Source organism: Echeneis naucrates, chromosome 11, assembly GCF_900963305.1.
Source record: "Echeneis naucrates chromosome 11, fEcheNa1.1, whole genome shotgun sequence".
NCBI lineage: Eukaryota > Metazoa > Chordata > Actinopteri > Carangiformes > Echeneidae > Echeneis > Echeneis naucrates.
In genome coordinates, this window is record NC_042521.1 from 10,009,353 (window position 1) to 10,029,650 (window position 20,298).

Here is a 20,298-nt window from a genome sequence, read left to right on the forward strand (position 1 = left end):
TTGGCCTTTTTTGGCCAAGTTTCTATTTTGTCTCTCACTTCCACTTTGTGGTTCCCCGAGACAGACCAGCAGCAGTTCTCTCAATCCTGGCACCATCCTCTCTCTCGTACATCCTCTAGTCTGCGTTTAGGCTCTTAATTGTCTTTCATACTATAGTTCACCCCAAAGCCACGTTTATATGACCTCAGACTGGTGTGTGTATGCATGCGTGCCCGCTCAAGGTGTCACCAGCTGTCTTTGTCAACCTAACTGGCTCTTGTCACCAACAAACACACTCAACCCTGCAGTGCAGCTCTGGGAGGATTGAGCCTGTCATACTGTGCAAAGTCTGCCACCAAACACACTTGCACACATCTTGTTCACTGTCTAAGACTGTGACCCAGCAGAGCTGTGTGTATTAGTGTGCCTAATGGAAGTGTGTGTTTCAGATTAATGGTAAAAACATCTCTGAGCCACTGCTGACTCTGGAATCTCCCTCCCTCCATCTGACTTCCATCTCTCCTTTCCTGCCCTTTCTCTCCCTCTGCCTGCCCCCGCCCTCCTCCCACACACTGACATACACACAAACACAGACAGGGGAAGAACATTAGATCATTGAGACAGTGATTGTATTGAGCGACAAGGCTTACTCATTGTACAGAGCTGGTGCCATAACACTCTCTGTTTACATGTGCCCAGGAATGGACTATGTGCTGGTTGCCATCTTGCCAAGTAGCTCACAAATGTGAAGGAGAGATGTATTGACAGAAACAGATCATTAAACACTATAGTGGGTCTGTTAGAACAAAGGGATGTGATGAGCTCAGCAGCTGTGTGGTTTTGCAGTTAGTTTGATTTGGTGAAAAAGATTAAACAACTTGCTATAGACAAGAAAAGTGTGTTTGTGTGTGTTTTCATCCTTACCACAGTACATGATGTTGTGTACAACAATGCCCCCCTGTAGTTTTTTCTGTTATAGGGAGTTGTCTGTGGTGCCTAGGCAACCAGCTGTTATGGTAACAATGTAGCACAGGAAAAGGACAGATGACATCACTGTGTCACCCCCACTGATGTCATAGACCAGGAATGTGGGTTGGCGTCTGTGGACATGGCAATCTGAGTGTATTTGTTTTTATCTCATTATGTGAATGCAAAATGTAGGATTTGAGTTTTATGTAACTCAGAAAGATCTATGTCTACACCTGATGGCCAAACAGACTGACCAGATTTGGCATTTGTATGTATGTTTGTATTTGCGTGTTAAATGTTGCTGACTAAAATGAGCCAGGAAAACCCCTACTCATTGTTAATTTTGGCCTTTTTAGAGTTGAAGAATAAGGCCATTAATCAAATCCCATTGAAAGAACAATGGTACTGCTGCCCTGTCTGCCTGTCTTGCCACATAATCAAAAACATTCTCACAAATATACATTCATCAGGATAGAAGTTTGGATTGTTGTCCCTCTAAAGCAAATATAACTCAAATAAACGTAAGTAATGTGTTAGTTGAGTTCAACTGTGAATTTTGCATGCCAGTGAATACTTGGCGATTAAACATTTCACATTATTGATGGTGTTTAAACCTAAATTCTGCCAGTAATTGGACACACTGACTTTTAGACTTCAGAGTGATTGATGGCCTGCATCTCCCTCAGGACTGATGTAGTGTGCGTCTCAAAACAACAATCCTGGGTTAGACCAGACTCTGGCCGCAGGACAGATTCTACCTTTGTGACCAATCACAAGAACCCGATCCTTCTAGGCTGTACAGTCCTAAAAAGTCCTCAGAGCCTTAGACACCCAGACAGTTGCTTTCCCGGGGCGTAACCTCTTGTACTCTGCCCGCATCTCTTCAGTACCGGCTTCACCCCAGTTTGAAGGGAGTTACAGCTGCAGTTTCAGGGTGTGAAAGAGATGCTGTAGGAAAAGCTGACGCTGTGGGATAGAGGATGTGTGAGACAACATTCTGTCATACTTGTTCTAGAACGGTTTGAAGTCGCTGGCCACATCCCATGATGTTACCCGGGTGCTCCTCTACATATAGCCAGTGATGGTCCTCATCCATTTTCTCTTTGCTGTTATGTTAGAACTTACTCTACTACTACTTGTTGTTTTTCTTTGCCTTCCTTAAACTTCTCTTGAGCTCATTTTGCTCTGAAGCTTCTCTATGAGTCAATCCTGAAGGCCTACTTTTTCTGGTCAAAGTGGGTGTTGCTGGTGATCTAGGGTTGGATGTTGGCACTGTAGACTCCTGATTGCGTTACCCATAAATTGCAGGTCAATAGTTAAAAAGCTGTCAAGTTCCAGGTCATCTGATATTAAAGCTGAAAATACACTTAAAGCTGATGGCACTTCTGTTTCTCATTTCCCGGAAAAGGAGAGCAACTGTCTCAAGCAGCTGTGGTAAAATTTTAACATTATAAGTTCTTCCTTATTCTTCTTTTATGTGTGTGGCATTACATTTCATTGACCTCACCACCGTATCAGATGTGTGAAGTGGAATTGAATTGAGAGCATTATTTAAATTGCGGTCTATTTGTTGTTTCCTGCTTACCCCTTCCCTTTGTCCTGTTACAGCCATCAAATCAATATTGTCATTGCTTAGGCTTTTACAATACAACAAGTCTCTTCTCTTTGAAACTACCAGACACTGTAAACATCTATTTTTGAATACCTGACTTTTAGATGCTTTGCACTTGGGGACAGTCTTGCCATTTAAATCTAGTAAAGATTTAGGATCATGTTTTACCTCATTTGCCCTGTATTTGATGTAAATACTGTGCAATGAACTTAATTTTTCGTATACTGACTCTAATGATCACCCCGTCGTTTCTGTATCTCACTCTCTTTCTCCATTTTTGTTTTTCTCTGTAGTCCTGCCAGCTTTGGTGGACAGGCTGGGTGATGGCAAAGACCAGGTTCGGGAGAACAGCCAAGCTCTTATCCTTCGCTGCATGGAGCTGGTGGCCTCGCCCATGGTGAGAAACACACACACACACACACACACACACACATGCACTGTAGTGTTCAAAATAAATTAGAATTTTTGTCATTCAACAGTCATTGAATGGTGACAGTAAATGAATATTGGTTTTTCCTTAAAATAGTTTTAGGAATCCAGTTCAAGTTTGGCCTCCTGAGAGTAGATGCTGTTAAGGGTTGCAGCTGATTTTTGTAGAGCCAGCAAGAAGCAACCCACTTTTGGTCAAATGTATATTGAAATGCATGAAAAAACTGTGGAACTGAGACAGCAAATGAATATAGCCTCCTCTACATCAAGAATAGATTACTTCAGCAGTGCTACTTAGTGGCTTTGGCTCCCTCGTCTGGATGTGTAAGGAACAACAGAGGACTCTTTATTCTACTTTTTGTCATGTATCCTCACATGCATGTCCTGAAAAATCTTTAAAGACAGTTGATCAAATCTGTAATTAAATTAAAGAAAAAGTAGATTGCAAAAAGCAATATGTGATTCAACTCAGATGGAGCAAAGATTTCAAATGTGTGTCATGTATTGCAGAGGGCTGTGTATATGTTAACATGTGACATATGTTAAGTTCAGTCCAGCTCTGTCTGTAGGCTGCTATTTCTGCTATTGGATTCCAGGCAACAATGGTCTTTATAATTCCGTGGAAAAGTGGGATATTTTTTCAGATTAAAAGTTAATATTGATAATATAAAGGATAAATCGTGAAAACATTCATTCATCAATTTGAAATCATTTCAGAATTACTGAAGCATGTAAGGAAACGCTGACATCTCCACAGATTGTTACCTTCTCTGTACTTAATCTGTTCAAACCCCTGTTGAGCTGCATGGTTGAAAACAACTTCTGCTCATTCTTAGTGACACTCTTTCTCTCTCTTCCCCCTCTACATTTACCCTTCTGATTCCCCTTTGTCCAGTACGTCTGGGAAAGGCTTCTTCCTGGATTCAAACACAAGAACTTCCGCAGTCGAGAAGGAGTCTGCCTCTGTCTCAGTGCCACGCTCAACATGTGAGTAACTTCCCCCTCTTCCTCTCTATCGCTTCCAGGGCTAAATGTGAAATAATGCATTGCAGAAAGAGATGCATTACTCACCACCTACAATTCAGAATTTATATTTATTTCAAGATGCTTTGAATCAGTTTTGCGCACTGAGGCATAGATATTTTCCCCCCATTTTGGTTGTTTAAGTAATACACACAGTTTCTGTCTCCAGGATTAATCCTCTTAAATGGAGGTAGAAGTGGCAGACATGCAACAGATGGCGCCACCACTTTTGTCACGTGGCATTACAGTCTTCAAGAATACATGTCTCTATTTATTCCTGTCAGAGACTTAAAAAGTCTGTTCTTAGTTTATTCCGGCCCAAACTCTTACATGCGCCTGTGCTCAGCTGTCATTGCTGAGAGAGGACATGTTTAAACAGCATAAACAAAAGATTGTAATGGCGCTGTATCTTAATAGCACTGTTTCAAAACATGTCCAGCTCAGGACTTTTATTCAGAAGCCACAGGAGATGGGAGTTTATGGGGGCTCCACCAGTGGTCTGTTTATACACAGGCTTGTCGGTTGGTGACTTTAGACCAAATTTTCTCACAGCTTATTAATTGAGCCCCATCCATTATGAGAAAAACAGGAATTGAAATTGATATAGATATATTTCTATCATAGCAATCCAACAGTTTGAAATTCTAAAGGCACTGTTGCTAGAGTTAAGATATATTTTAAAAGTTCCCTAAACAAACACCCATAACACTAACCTAAACAGACATTTTCTCAACTGCAGGTTCTAGTTCACTGTGTTTTCCACCTTGAGGCTACTACCCACAACAAATCTTGCCTGTTAGTTGCTTTGCTGCATTTTTTTGCTAATGGAAAGTGACACTGTTGTGCTAAATGCTAAGCTGCTGCAGGATAATCAAGCTTATGTGTCTCTTTCAGGTATGGAGCCCAGCCATTGAGTCTCAGTAAATTAGTTCCTCATCTCTGCTCTCTGACTGGAGACCAGAACCCACAGGTAAGTCCCAAAGCATTTTGAAATATAATAAAAGATGAGTAAGTCTGTATACATGTAAATTGTTGTGTGAATGTGTGTGGTTTCACAGATTATTTTGTATCTTCCTAGTGTTAGTTTGTTGCTAAGCATGTGGTTCAGTTCTCAACATCCCGAGTGGTGCTGGCAGGCATCTCAAGGGAGCTCTGCGATTATTACTGTTATTAGGGAGGAGATGGACTCTAGTACCCCCATCCAGCTTCACTTCTGAATCATGAACACCAAGACCCAGCTATTAACACACACACACACACACACACACTCTCTCCTTCACTAAGACGCACATAGCATTGCATCAGCATTGCTTGTGTGTCAGTAAGGCAGAGAGGAGATTAGAAGTGATAGAGGAGTAGGTATAACCTACTGTGGAGTTGCACCCCAAAGCTGAAAAGTGCTTGTATCATCTACCCAATAATTATCTACCCACATACTGTGTCAACTAATCAACATCCATAACAGGGTCACCCACCCTTAGTTGCAGAGAATCCCTTTTGTAGCATCCCCCACCCAAGTATATCAATCCCTACAAATCACATGTTTCCCATTAGGGAGATAAATACAGGCCCTTAAGGAGTTTATTTTTTAATACGCGTTCATATTTGCAATCTTTAGTCTGTAATCCCAGGAAATTGAGAGGGATTGTAATCTTTATCAAATCAAAACAACACAAACTACTTTAACACACACATCTACAATAAGTAGTAGATAAACATTTAGATTCCTTTGGGGATAGTATATGAGAGTGTAAGTACTTGCATATAATTATTTGTGTGTCTGTAAAATGGTTCATGTCTGCTGTCTGTAGGTCCGTGAGGCTTCCATAACAACGTTGGTGGATGTCTATCGTTACGTTGGAGAGAGGGTCAGGGCTGACGTGGCAAAGAGAGGGCTGCCTGCTGCACGGTGAGTTATTTTGTCTCTGTATGTCACTAATCATCTAAGTCTATGTCAGCGCTGATGGTAGTTACATTTGCATGCATGTGCACCATCATGCGCAGATGAGATGTGCAGAGGGGTCTGTGGGTCCCGTGGCACTGGCACTCGGTTTGTTCCAGTCCACACCATGCACCATTCTGTCCCTCACATACACAGAGGCACTTGTATCCAGAGCACAATACTGACTGACTGTGGGAGGGTTGAGAAGGGGGGTACAAAGCTGTTGGGTGGAGAAACAGACATTGATGAAAAAATGAAGAAAGCGTGTGTCTGTGTGTGTGTTCATGTCATCTGAAGAGGTCCATTGCATGGTTTTGTTCTTCTTGGGTCGTCCTGGTTACATCTGCCGAGTTGAGGGTATTCTTTGCAGACAGTGACCCCCCATCCTTACATTTTTTCTATGTTTAGAGATCAGAGAAGCAGTCAGTGTTGTTTGCTGACTGTTCAGTATGAGTCTTGCGTCTGTGAATGCTGGCTGTGGACATGTGTCATGTGCTACGCGTATTAAGCCTGTCTGTCTCCAGTGTAAACATGCTGTCTGTGTATGTGGGCTGTTGTGTCTACTTTAGGCCATATGACAGAGGTCTGATGTATGCAGTAATTTATTTCTGAAACCAATGCATGTTGTGTACAGTTAATAATGAATGAATGAATGTTTACATGCACTGTGAATGGGCACAAATATGTTTGCCAGTTTTAATATTTTCTTCACTGATAGTGTTGGAGCACTGGCTTCATGGTGTAGGTTGTGTGTCTATGCTCCTGTATGGTTGCTGCGGGGAATGCATGGTTGTAACCAGGGTCTTGCTGACAAAAGCTAGCATCTGATAAGACAGTGGAAGGGAGCGTCATGAGTGAGAAGGGGCGTGTAGGAGGCTGAGAATAAAGGCTGAGGTGGAAAAAATTATATGGAGGAATGAGAGGTGGGTGACTCTCCTTTTTTCATGGAAAAGATTTAAAGGCTTAATTAAAGGAAGCGGAGAAAGAAATAAAACACATTTTTATCTTAATCCTGAAAAACAAAGCACCAAAGTTTGAAAGGGAAATATAGAACCTATCTCTGTCAACCTTAGAAAATGTCAGACTACTACAACTATATTAAAGCCAATAGTTTTAAATCCCACATGCAAAATTAATATAATTAGTTTGTTGATATGTTGTATATGTTGCTAACCCAAATAATTGTGAATTGGCGTGGAATTTGTCACTACAATTATGATTATGATAAAATTTTCTTGCAGGTCAGGTCAATCTAAGAGCTTGATCTCTATCATTTGTCTTTACTGAATAAATACAATGTGTTAAATAAACCATTACAGAAATGAAACACTATAAATAAATCAATTCAAAGAGATTTGTCAACACAATATTATTCAATAGTTAACAATATGTGCAGGTTTTACTGTGTGGATGCTTAACACATGAATGTTATAACTAAGAATTTCATTACATATATTTTTTACATATTACATATTAACCAAATAGGACTCATAATAATAAGATCACAGCTGGAAAATAGTTTTATTTTCACATCAGTTCATCTGTTCAGTGTTCAGCAGAACCTGAAGCACCCAAACATCAAAAGTGATGACTCCTTTCCGACAGGCAGTGGCAAAGATTACGCCAGTTCATTCTCAGTGAACTTGAATTACCTGACTTGACTCTGTGTCTGTGTGTGTGTGTGTGTGTGAGTGTGTTTCTGTTGCAGTTTTATAAATTAGTGATGTTGGTGAAGCTTGAATAGAATTTATCCCTTAGAGGTCTGAGCCTTTTTGGCTGTTTTTTTGAAAACTTTTGATTTGCCTTTATATACCAATTATTTAACATCCCCATGCTTGGTATCTTCTTTTTCAACACAACTTCATCTATATCTGATCTAGATCTGATAATTAGTTTTTATTTCAACCTACTGTCTTAACATGTTGGGCCCCAAAATACACAGAAATCATCAAATCTGATTTTAAAAAAAAAACAAACAACACAATTGATTTATTTTCAGCAGATTCAAACTGACAAAGACATTGAAATCGGCACTTTTGGGTGACGTTGATGGCAGTACTCAAAGCGACCTAGTTTTTTTCTGGGCAGTGCTTGGAAGGCGTCATGGGATCTGGTCACGTCGGTGTGATCATTACTCCTCAGGGGTAACTGACTTCCCAAGTTAGTCTCGGTGAACAAAAGATGACAAGGATTTGACCTCAGTGGTCTCCCCAAACCAGCTCAATCAGCAGTCAGTAAACCTGTTTTATATACGTACAGTTTTTGTTCTAAAAGCAAGAGGTTGCTGTCCACCTGACTCAAGGTGACCTTTTCTCGATAAGTCTGATAGATCTCTATCCCAACTCAGTTTGAGAAAGTGTTTGATTGTGTGAAATAATATCCTCAAATTAGAAAAATGTGATTAGAGAGTTAAAGATTAAAAATGAGGGAGGGAATATAGACAAGTGAGATGAGAAAGAGGGGGGGGCAACCTTGCTTTCTGTCTGGCCCTAGCTGTGCAGCCCCTCCCTTTCTGTCAAGTCTGTATATGTGTCTAAGTGCGAAAGAGGTTATGTAAAGGGTAACTGGATCTCTTTGCTGCCTGTCACACAAACTAGCCCACCCACTTACACACACACACTGACCCTGCCTGAGATTAACCCGTTGTGACTTTGTGGTGATTTCTCAGTCGGTGTGTGCTTAAGCATACAGTGCGTATGTGTGACAGTAGGCGGTGCTTTGTCGCATGATCGTAGCATGCTTTGGTCGCTCGCTTTTTGGCTCTCTCTCTTACATCCTCGCTCCCTCCTCCCCTCCCCCTCCCTTCCTTACAGAGCCACTGCACCATGTTGGATACAAAGAACTGAGGGGAGTCGAGGACCACAGTGTGTCACTAGCCTGAGAGCTAATGCAACGTTGCGCAGCTGTCTATTTAACCAATTGGAAAATACTGAGGCAGATGAGTAAGGAGACCAAAGGACAGGTTCATTCTTAACCAGCTAGATGCATTAAAATGCTAATGAAGGGGAGCGAACCACGTGAAAAGGCTGCACGGCTGAGCAGCCCGTTGCAACGCTAATCGTCACTTATCAAGAGCCTCTAAGCTTTCTGGTGGTTGTGGACTGGCATCCAGACACCAAGAGACAGACAGACAGAGTGGTGTGTATGAATTTCATTCTTGTGTCCTTCCATACATGGTTCACCTTTTGGCTAGGAGGCATAAGGGCATGTCTCTGGACATGGGTCATTGTGTCTGTTTTGTGGTTGTCATACAAGTCATGTGTACCCACACTGCACTGGACAGTGGAGGCTTTTATTTGTGCGAAGTGAATATTTTAACTGGATTTTTTTCATACATTTTAAGAGATTGTTATGCAGACAATTGTATTTGAAAATCACACAGCGGAGCACATATGGGTTGTGGTTGTGTGTCCTTCGGTGTGCATTTGATGCTGAGGAGGATGTCAGGAGGACTTGTCATGATGCTGCTGCAGCTTCATGAGTGTGGCTGACATGATAAGAGATGCCCACCTACCAGACATGCAGTCAGGCTGGCTGTCCACATGTTGCTGCCAATGATACTTTCACTATGGACACTTAGAACCTGTGCTGTGCGTACACTTGTGTATCCCTCTGTCTGTGCCTTTTCTTTTTCTTGATTCTATCAGTGCAACGATTGAGCTTCATTCTCCTAATTCAGCCCTATTCGTTGATATATCTATGTGTTTCCCTAACCTTTGATCCCTCCTCTCTCTCTGCAGGTTACAGACGATATTTGTTCGTTTTGATGAAGCGTTGAATTCAGGCAACATGGCTCTCAGCCCAAGTCACGGTCAGTACCTTTTCTCGTCTAATGTCATAGTTGTGTTGAACAGCCAGGTTGAGTCATGTTGTAAAGCTGATATTACTATTGTTAGTTACTGGGTGTGTTTGGGGGAAAAAGGGGAGGGGGCTCTATCTGTCTAAATGTGCATGTGCTCTGGTGCTTGTGCTTGTTGCCATGAGCTCCTGTAAGAGGACCTAACAGGATTAATGGTTTAATCTGTGTGTGTGATGCTGTGGGTTTTACGGCAGAGCCAGACCTGAGCTGAAGGCTGCTGCTGAGTCTTGTGTTGTCCAGTAATAATGTGGACTGTGGATCTTTCAGCGCCTCAAGCTTTGCCGTTGTTGTTTGATCATGGAAAGTTAAAAATATATTGACAACACTCCTTACAGCAGTGTTTCACTTTATTACTTTTCAGAATATAAAATTGGGCTCTGCAGCCCTTAAGGGATTTACTGGCAGTGAAACATTTTCTTTTTGTGTATGAATTTGAACTGTGACTTTTATGCTTGGCGATTAACCATTTGTGTATTTTCTGTATCAGTTGCTGTACTAAATATTCATTCAAAAGTGGTTTAGCGTGGTAGTTGGTAAAATGCATTTTTAATGTATGTATGTTACTGTATTTATCAACAACTTGCGCAAACATCTTGTCAGTAGTTCAGTTCAGTCATTCTCAGTTTATTACCTCAGCTTACAGTTAAAGCTTGTATTATTGAAAACTACAGGTTTATCACCTTTGCTGTAGTTGTTGATAATTAGGCACACAGTCAAATGAACTGTGTAGGTTATTTTGCAAATGTAATATATATTAACAAATGAACAGTTACATATATACATCACAGAGCACAATGTTTACATGACAAGCATGAATATGTATTTATATGACTGCATCCGGTCTTCAGTAAGATGATTTCTTAACTGTGCGGCTTGAAGCTGAGTGTGTTTTCTCTGAGAGCAGTCAAGTCTGTTTTTGGTGTTTAGCTGTGACTGTGACTGTGATTGGCTTGGTTTGCACCTTGAGGCTGGTCAGTCACTGAATCCATCAATGACAGTTGGTGCCTGGTCGGCTGTTGCAGCATGTTTACTTGAAGGAGTGTGACATAGGGACAGACGTGAAGAAGAGCTCAGGGCCCGTAGTGAGTATAGTTGCTATGAAGCTGTCTCTGGTGGCAGTGAAGAAATGTAAAAGGTGTTACATTTACCTCCCACCTGCCCAAGATTTAACACTAAAATAGTTTTTAGTTCCATGATTGTGTAGTTGTTATTTTGATATAATAATGTGGGGGATTTTTTTTCCCAATTTTTTCTGTGTATTGACAACTAGTCATATGCTATGCTTGGGATATAGGAGGGTTTGTTACTAATAAGATGGAAAAATCATTTTGGTGTGTCACATTTCCTTTTATGGCAGTAAAAATAAGGACACATTTCAAGGTTCCAGTGAAAATTTGGAGAAGAAATTGGCAAAGCAGAACATCAAGTGGAAGTGTTGTTATTACCAACTCTCCCTGCAAATAGATGCCATCCTTATTACTGGTTATGTTAATATATACTTTCCGAGCTCTTTGCAAACAGACCGTACATGTCTAATATCAAAACGTGAATAAATCTGTAGAAATAATCTGGGTGAAGTTTTCCCCCTCTAAAATGGGTTCACATTGGTTGAACATTATGACACCCACCACAATAAATAGATTTTCAAATCAAAGTTAACTGTCAAAATATCTTATTTTCTGACAATCTACTAAGCTTTTCATTGGCCACTTGCTGTAAAACTATTGTCAGGCTTCATACATTTAAATTTGTTCTCTTAAATACTAATAACTGATTTTAATTGACTGCCGTGTACAAAGCTGATTTGAATGGAGAAGTTAAGCGAAAATTGGTGTCTGTCACTCTCCCAAACCTTGTTTCTGTCTTCTGAGTTCATCTTTGGCTCTCACTGAGTAATGCTGGTTTCTTTTCCTTTTGGCAAGAAAATCTAGTGGGAGGTCAGAAACAGAAAGTGATGAGCATGTTTAAAGCTAGCATGCTTGCCTCTCAACACTCGGTAAACCTACAAGAATCCAACTCATACACACTCAAACACACAACATTGTTCTTTACTTGCTCTCGCCTCACATCTCTTTTGGGCCAGCTTTTGGCATTCGCTCTCAATGTTTTGTGGCAGCTGTTGCTGAGAGAAGAAGAGCGAGCAAGTAAGCAAGCAAGGGAGGTAGGCAGGGAGGGCAAAGGATTGAGGGAGGAAGCTGACAGAGATCTCTTGCAGTAGCCGAGTCACAGCGTTGTGCCTATCACAGCCTCTCCCTGATTCATTATGACAGAGACTGAGAGAAACTGAACAAACAAGAGAGGGAACATGATAGAGGAGAAAACAAAGGAGATAACTGAAGTACAGAGAGAGGAGTGAATACAGACAGGCAACTGGGAGTTTTTCTACTCATAACAGTGCAACCATGGCTGTTGGTGATGATGGTGATGGTAAGTGTGTGCATGGTAGTCTGTGTTTAATCATCTGCCTGTGGATGCTGGCACTTAGACAAACACTTGTCAGCATATGGTTTTAGATTTAAATCAGCTTAAACTCAAGCACTTTCACCCCAAATGCTCTGGCTCGGATATAGGCAACATCTGCATGTCTGAAGAGGAGAAACTGGGGTGTCCTAAATGTCACCATGATGCTGCACTGCTTTGGTGTGTGACTGTGTATAATATAATGACTTAATGAATGCTGAGAGAGATACCAAATATTCAAGCAAGTTGGTTGTTGTTATCATTTGTATCCTGAGGCCTGACTTGAACCCAGGAATCAGTCACGGTTACATGGGACAGGGTAGTCACAAAAACCCATGAGGAGTCACACAGCTTTTCCATTTTGCTTATTTTTTAAAATGAAGGAAATATTTTCTTCCCAAGTATGCTTTTCTGAAGCATTTTTCAGCTGTAATGGGGAAAAAAAACCTAGACTGTGATTTTACTATGTCACAGTCACTCAAGGTTTTTAACATAGGTACACTTATGTTGAGTCCAGTTTTGGTTTCAACTCAAATTAGAGCAAACCAACCCCCATGGTGACAGCACAAAGAAAGATTTGTTTATATGGCTGTTTAAATTTAGATGAAATATAATAAACTTGGCTAAGAAAATTTAATGACTCTTCCTTCTGGCTATTTATAAAACTGAAGATTTTACAAAGTTCTGTTTTATGTCATCAGGGATGAAAGCATTTACAGCTCAACTGGGATCATTTTAGTCCAAGCAATCTAAGAACGGTTATCTAATTTTTGTTTTTACAATGTATATTTCAAACTAAGCAACTAGATACCACAATATGTCAAACATTTTCAGGTCACAAAATAATATTAACTAAGGTAACATGGAGATATGAAATAATTTGTCTAGTTGATTTCATATAAAGATTTGTATTAATAGTTGAAAACCCTTTCATCGCAATTTCAATAGTCTAATTTAATCTCCCCAATAAGATTGAAATTAACTGAACTTTGACTCAGACTTAACAGATACACTTGGCAATTTCTAAACTGCCAATATCGCAAGCTATAATAAAATGAACAACTTCTGCCTTTAAGTTTGATTAATGATATAATCCAGAATGAGAGTGCATTCTTTGGTTTATGTGCGTATATAGGCAAAGAAAGCATGTTGCTGGTGTTTGCTTGTAGGAAGGTAAAGTATGTCAGTGCCACACCGTGCTCATCTCTTGATATTATTTTGACCCTGTAAATGTACAAACGCACACATGCACCATAGACACATACCAAGGAAACCCTGGGCTATTCATTACCTTGCAAACTGACTGTCAGTGGTGGCTTTATTGCATAGTCCTTCAGTGTTGACAGAGACTGACACACACACACACACACACACATATTCTTTTGCAGACATGCTCATTATGCTTCAGTGAATCTCCAGCTCTGTAAAGGAAATCATGACCCCGTTTCCAGGCTAGGCTGGTTGCCATGGCAAAGCTTTCCTCTGAATATTATGGTTTATCCCTTTCTCTGACTTGGAATTGGGATACAAATTATATCTGTGTGTGTGTGTGTATGTGTTTTAAAATGTTAGTTTCCCTGAGCTACACGAGATGTGCTGTGGTCCCTATAAGAAAATCCTGCCCTGAACCTCAAGTCTCTGTCCTGCTCTCACTGTCCTCCCTCTCTGTCCTAGAAACCTGGGCAGCTGGATTTCTGCATGATTTTTTTTTATTTTATTTTTTTTATTCAGTGGCTACAAATTAAATACTCGCAGTGACCTTTTTAGAAGCATGCCATAAGATTTTTCTTTTCTTTTTACGCCTTTTACATTCCTGCTTTATTTATTACACTGCACTTTTCTTGCTCTCATCCGATTATTCCATAGTTAAGTGATCAAGTTCTTGTTAAGCTCTTTACCTCTGCATTATATTGTAGTCCCATGCAGATTTTTTCCTGGCTCAAATTGAGTTAGAGTTGCTACCAATCTGATCATGCATGCAAATATGCATACATGCCGTTCTCTCAACTAGCTCAAGCAAAATTCTTTTTACAAGCAATGTATTTTTTATGTTAGTAATAAAATTGCTAAAAAGATAGAATGGGGAAGAGACAATGGGCACCCTACCATGAACAGTGAATCACAATGATTTTAGTGTGTATTTACACATACTAAAGGTAAACAACATTGATCAATACAACCCAAATCGGATTACCCTAAGGCTCTTCCTCCACCAGCACACCTGGATTTATTAAAGTCACAAAGGTTTAGGACCGAGTATTAAATCAAACACATCTTATTGAGTTTGATAAGTCATATTATTAGGGGAAAAAAAAAGTTTTTCATGATATTGAATCTTGTAGTTGGACATTTTGTTTAGTGTTTAGTGTGTAGTTATATGGCTGAAGAATGGATGGAAAGGTGATTTTACAGGTTAGTAAAGTCTGTAAATAAAAGTGTCCTTAAGGTTTGGATGCATGAAGGTATCGGGAACCTAACAACATGGCACGTAAGCCATGTAACCCTAACCCAACATGGTATGACGTTAACTTCACAGTCCCTATAATCTGGTTTCTGCAGGAATAGCTATGGGTTTACAGTCTGACACACATAGTTCTACTTGGTGGTTTTGTCGCTTGGACAGCTGTGATGTTTTTAACACCATTGTCTTCATCCCTACTGCTGCTGCTGTGCTTCCCGCTTTTCCTTTCCATCTCTCTGAATCCTTGTGCTACGTCTGATTGTGTTTCATCTTCTGGAAGAGACTACACACTGTGGCATGGTCCTGAGTGAGAATATGTGACATTATCGCTTCCCTTACTCTTTATAGAAGATCAGCACTATAATAAGCTCTTTTTGTAGTTAGGCTAATTCCTGATCAAGCTTTGGTTTGTTGCTTTGTAACAGAAACATTAACTTTTCACTGTTATTGATATACAGAATGTACAATTTCTGTGTTTGTTTTGTTAGACCTTTTTTACTCTTCGAACCAATGTGTGGTCTGTAGACTGAAGTACTATGTGTTCACAATACCTCATCATTTGACTTTCTATTATTCATCTAAAACAGCTGGTTGTGTTGCCCCTAAATGCCTGTCATTTGGCGAGAACATCCGGTGCTGCCACCATGTGGTCAAAACGGAAGACTATGCTAGTGTGTATGCGAGTCTGTCTGAGGGCTTACCGACTGTTGTTAATGAAGCGACGCCTCCAACTTTAGTTTTATGAACAAGTGTAGAAATGGCAGCAGAGCAGGAGGAGAAGTGACTTTATTTGAAGATACAGCCCACTGTAAAGAGGTTTCAGTGGTGATTTTAGTTCTTTTGAATCTGTTTTATTATAAAAGGTGCTCCAAAAATTCTATTTGTAATAATTTACAGACCTCCAAGATACTGTTTACATTTTATTGATTCGTTTGTTGATTTAATCTCAGTTATTTCCACTGATTTTAACTACTTTATCTTAGCTGGGGACTTTAACATTCACATAGATAATAAGATTGATGGTAAGGCCAAACAACTTTCTTCTGTATTACATACGTATGGCCTGGTCCAACATGTTCAAGAGCCTACACACATTCAAGGCCACAGTCCAGACCTGGTTACTGCTAAGGGTATTGAAATTTCCGCTTTTGTGGTTACGTCAACTATTCTCGCACTCTGCTACGGTTGATAAACCTCTCCACTGAGAAATGCAATGAATTTGCCAACTTTTTAAGAGAAAAATTCAAAGCTGGTGTCAGGCATTTTTATGTGTGATCAGAATACTTATTCTGGTCATGTATCAGTCCTGGTTTACTAGATCTTAGTGCTGCATTTGACACTGTAGATCACAGAATCCTGCTGCACAGGTTGGACTTGGAGTTCTTTTTAATTGGTTCAGCTCTTATTTAGAAGGCCGAATTATCTTGCTACGATTGGCAGTAGAGTCTGAACGAGGACTCCCCCAAAGGAACAGCTGCAGCTCACCCAAGACACTGCTGCTAAAGTTTTATCCAGAACAAGGAGATCAGCGCAAATTACACCATTTTTAAAATCTTTACACTGGCACAGTCAGTCATAGAATACATTTTAAAACCCTGTTACTAGCTTACAAATCACAAAACGAGCAGGGAAGTATGTCTGCATCTTAATCACTTCCTATGTGTCTTCCTACTTTTACATTTGAACATGATTTTTGTGTGAGTGGATTGTTTATTTATTTATTTATTTTAGTCAGGTGTGGCTGATAGAGAAACTCTAGATTGATGGGCTTGGGGTTGACTCCCTTTGACATTATTGCAGGCTTGGCAGAAGTGTTTTAATGTAACCTTAATTAGCTGTAAGATCTATATATTGAAGCCAGCCCTTCTCTTTCCTTTCTTCATCCCTTTTTTGACTCTTCTCCTGAAAATGAGAGAGGGGAAGGAATCTGGAATGGGCCTGTTTCCATGGCAACGCAGCCCTGTACTTGATAGAGCTGATGTCTCTCTGTTTATGTGTTGTGTTCGTGCGTATGGGCTTGGTGTTTGCATGTTGTGCCATTTTTTATTTTTTTTTTTTTTGGGTGATGTGTCTCCATGGTGGCAATTATGTTACCAGGAGGTCCCCGCCTCCCCATCAGACCGGAATGTGTCCTAATTTAATTGATGGACATGAAGTCAGTGAATGCACAGGAAATCCAACTGTTGATCAAACGAAACTGGAGCATGCTGTAGGTGGACTTACTGATATATTTTTCTGTTTGCTGCCTGATTCATTTGAGAAGATGGTCTGCACAAGTCACCATGGCAACAGCATGTGTGCAGTCTGTGATTCTACCCCCCGCCCCTAACTACTCGTCTCTCCTCCTCTCTCTTTCTCTATGGTGTCCTCCACCCTGAGACATTTACTCCCCTGGGGTCTGACTAGACAAAAGCAGGAGATGCTAATCATGCTAACATCGATGCTAAATAACGCTGCAAGTCCTGATGCATATTATTGATAATGGACCTGTGAGTTTAGATAGAAAGCAATTAAATTCTTAAATTCACCAAACTGGTATCATTATATTTTAAATTTTATGTCTTTGTACTGTAATGTTACATAGCACACTTGTATCTTTTTTTTTTTTTGCTACAGAAAAGAGGATGTTGTTGTCTTCTCACCCCTTAAACTTTGATCCTAAATGCTTAAGTTTAAAATTTACTTTCTCCCCAGTTTTGTCATTAAAATAGCACTTACCATACAAGGATCCAGGCATTTTCCTTACATACAAAAGTATGTATGTGTATGTATAAAATCAGGAAAAATCACGCAATATTTATTAATGCCATTCTTGCTCTATATTCCAACAAATTGGATTTGAAATTAATCAACAATTATTTTGCTGTAAGAGATGTTTAACATCCACATGGAATGCAACTTCTTGTTGTGGGCAAAACTAAATGCAAATATCCACAAAACAAGCCAGAAATGAGGATGACACAGTTTTGTCCAGACTAGATGCCAAGCGCCATCTGAAGCTTTTTGGTTATGTCAATTAGTTATTGTAAAGAATCTTAGCCTGACTTTAAACATGGCAACTTACTTTAGGTTTATCAACATTGTAAAATTTGAAGACCTTTTGGTTCCTTCAAACAGGACTCCAGTTTCCACTTTGCTCATCTTATATGGATGATCTCTTTGAACATCTTCAAATTAAAACTGTAAATTGGGATTTAAGATCACAGTTTCATATCATATCCATTGTCCTGGCCCTAAGAGTCAAAACAAACCAAGAACAAAAGCTGTCCTAATCCTGTGGCCATGCTGAATGGGTATATGTTGTATGGGGGTGAGAGAGAGAGAGAGAGAGTGTGAGACAGAGAGTGGGAGGGTCATTGTCTCAGATGGAGGGGTGGGGTCTTTCCCCTTTCACCCTCCCAATTATCAACCCCCTTTTAGATAATTTCTCCTTCATCCTTTGTTTTTTGTGTATAGGAAGAGAGACTGAAGAAATAAAAAAATACATTATTTTCTATTTTACATTAAATGTAGCAGCATAAAAAAGTGTTGATAAAGGTTGTTGATAAAGAATGGGAGAGTGTCAGAGGCTGGAGAGTTGTGTTGTCAATGGTAATGAGTTTAGGTTAGCTGGTCTGGCAGGGACACCAAGCAGCCCTGTTAATATTCCTGGGGTGTCTTGTGTGTTCCTCTGCCTTTTTCTCCGGTCACGCACACACGCACACACACACACACAAACAGACACACACACACACACACACACATTCATAGTCCTGCCTCCGCACTGGCTGCAACACTATGATGTCACCTCACAGCTGATTGGCTGTGAGGCTGCTGAGGGGAGGTGGAGAGATGCTGGGAGAGAGTAGCGATAGAAAATAGGTAGAGACGAGTGAAAAGAAAATGCCGGCACTTGTATGTGTTGAGGGGTTTTCAGACAGCAATGTGGTGTGTGTGTGCATGCGCGCGTGTGCAGCTTTAGCACCACTATGAAGTGTGCATAAGCTGTGTTTATGTGTTGTGGGGTACGGCTTGGAGAAGAGGGGGGACCCTAACACCACGCCCTCCCAGAAGCATGAGGCGTCTTATCTGCCAGCGGATCTGTGACTGTGAGTGCAGGGATGGACCTGGGTGTGTGTTGATGCTTCTGTGTGTATGTTTCACAAAAGACAGCATATGTCTGATTCTTTATCTGTCCACTTAGCATATACTGAGCTTGACACTGTAGATTCTGCGATCCATATGAACATAGGATTTATATGTACGCGCACACACGCATGTCACTGATTTTGCATGTGTACTGTGTGCGAAGGTAAGTTGATGTATGAGTCGAGGTGTAGGGTGGTGGCTTTGGCGCATTTTTCCATGGCTGGTTTTCAGCGCAACCAGAGTGCTAATGCATTCCTATGCCAACAGTTTCATTTCTCCAATCGACCACTATCTGCGTGTGTCCTCCACATATTGTGTTTTGCTGTGAGGTACACATTCAAAATGTTGCACCTTTTGGTGCAGACATCTCTGAAGTTTCAGTGCTAGCTAGTTATATTTATTTCTGCTGGCTTGCAGATTGAGGATTCAGGATCTAGAGACAGTCAATGTTTGAATGAGTGGACATTTTCATTGTTAGCTGTGGTCATCTATGCTTGTGGGTTTACTTTTTCTTCTTTTTCGTTGTGTATTAGTAATCAGCATTGATTTAATGATTCCCGACCAAGTTCTCTGTAGACTACAGCCTCCTCCATCTTTTACATCTTGTCTTCACTTTTTTCCAACTGTTTATTTAATTACCTGAAGCTTCTTTAGCTCAGTACAAAAGGGGCAACCTGAATTCATGGTGCTTTCAAATATTTCAGAACCACAAGAAGTTTTAGATAATTAGTGCATTTTAAGTTTACATTTTGAATGAATGCTCACATGAACAAATGAAATGAATTCACTATATCAAGACCATTCTGTGTCTAGTTTTTAAGATGATAATCTACAATTGTATTTAATATTGTTGGTAATTGTTCTGTATAGTCTGAACTTTACTCCAACTTAGTGAATGTTTCATGTCAATTTTAACTCTGTACTATCTCTCCTCTCCCTTCAGATCGCAGTTTTGAAGATGACGACAGTGTGGATGGAAATCGTTCTTCCTCAGCCCAGGCTACTTTCAGAGTCCCAAAGGTTCCCAAGAAGCCTGCAGAGTCCTCTGCTACTCGCAGACCTAGCGCTACCGGTAGCAAGCTAGGTACTAATGAACATCTACACATGCATATGGAATGCAGACATACAGTAGTCCATCTAAGTTTGTGAAAATCGCATTGCTGTTCTCACAAAGCAGGTTTTAAATAATCAATTCAAGACTCATAAGTTGGTGGCAATTACAAAAACTTTCTTTTGGCTGTAAATCATTGTAAGCATTTTCTTGGTCTACAGTTAATTACTGTATTTATTGGTCCTGAGTGTCAGTATTTCAAACATGAGTTTGGATTTCAAGCCCTTAAAAGTCTCCCTGACTGAAAATGGCCAAGAAAATACAACTAAAAGAATCGTTAAGAATTCAGTAATATCCCTTTCTAAATACCTGTAGAGAAAAGTTT

At 40.2% G+C, this 20,298-nt stretch overlaps 1 protein-coding gene across 9 annotated transcripts in view; it reads left to right on the forward strand.

Moving 5' to 3' along the window:
- clasp2 (cytoplasmic linker associated protein 2) overlaps positions 1–20,298 on the forward strand; it is a 49,637-nt gene that overhangs the window by 5,693 nt on the left and 23,646 nt on the right. For all 9 annotated transcript variants that reach the window (XM_029513450.1, XM_029513449.1, XM_029513443.1 and 6 more), the window contains exons 3-8: positions 2,854–2,957; positions 3,885–3,976; positions 4,907–4,982; positions 5,824–5,921; positions 9,695–9,765; positions 19,806–19,946. In XM_029513450.1, the coding sequence (XP_029369310.1) occupies positions 2,854–2,957; positions 3,885–3,976; positions 4,907–4,982; positions 5,824–5,921; positions 9,695–9,765; positions 19,806–19,946 (582 nt within the window). The remainder of the gene's footprint in view (positions 1–2,853; positions 2,958–3,884; positions 3,977–4,906; positions 4,983–5,823; positions 5,922–9,694; positions 9,766–19,805; positions 19,947–20,298) is intronic.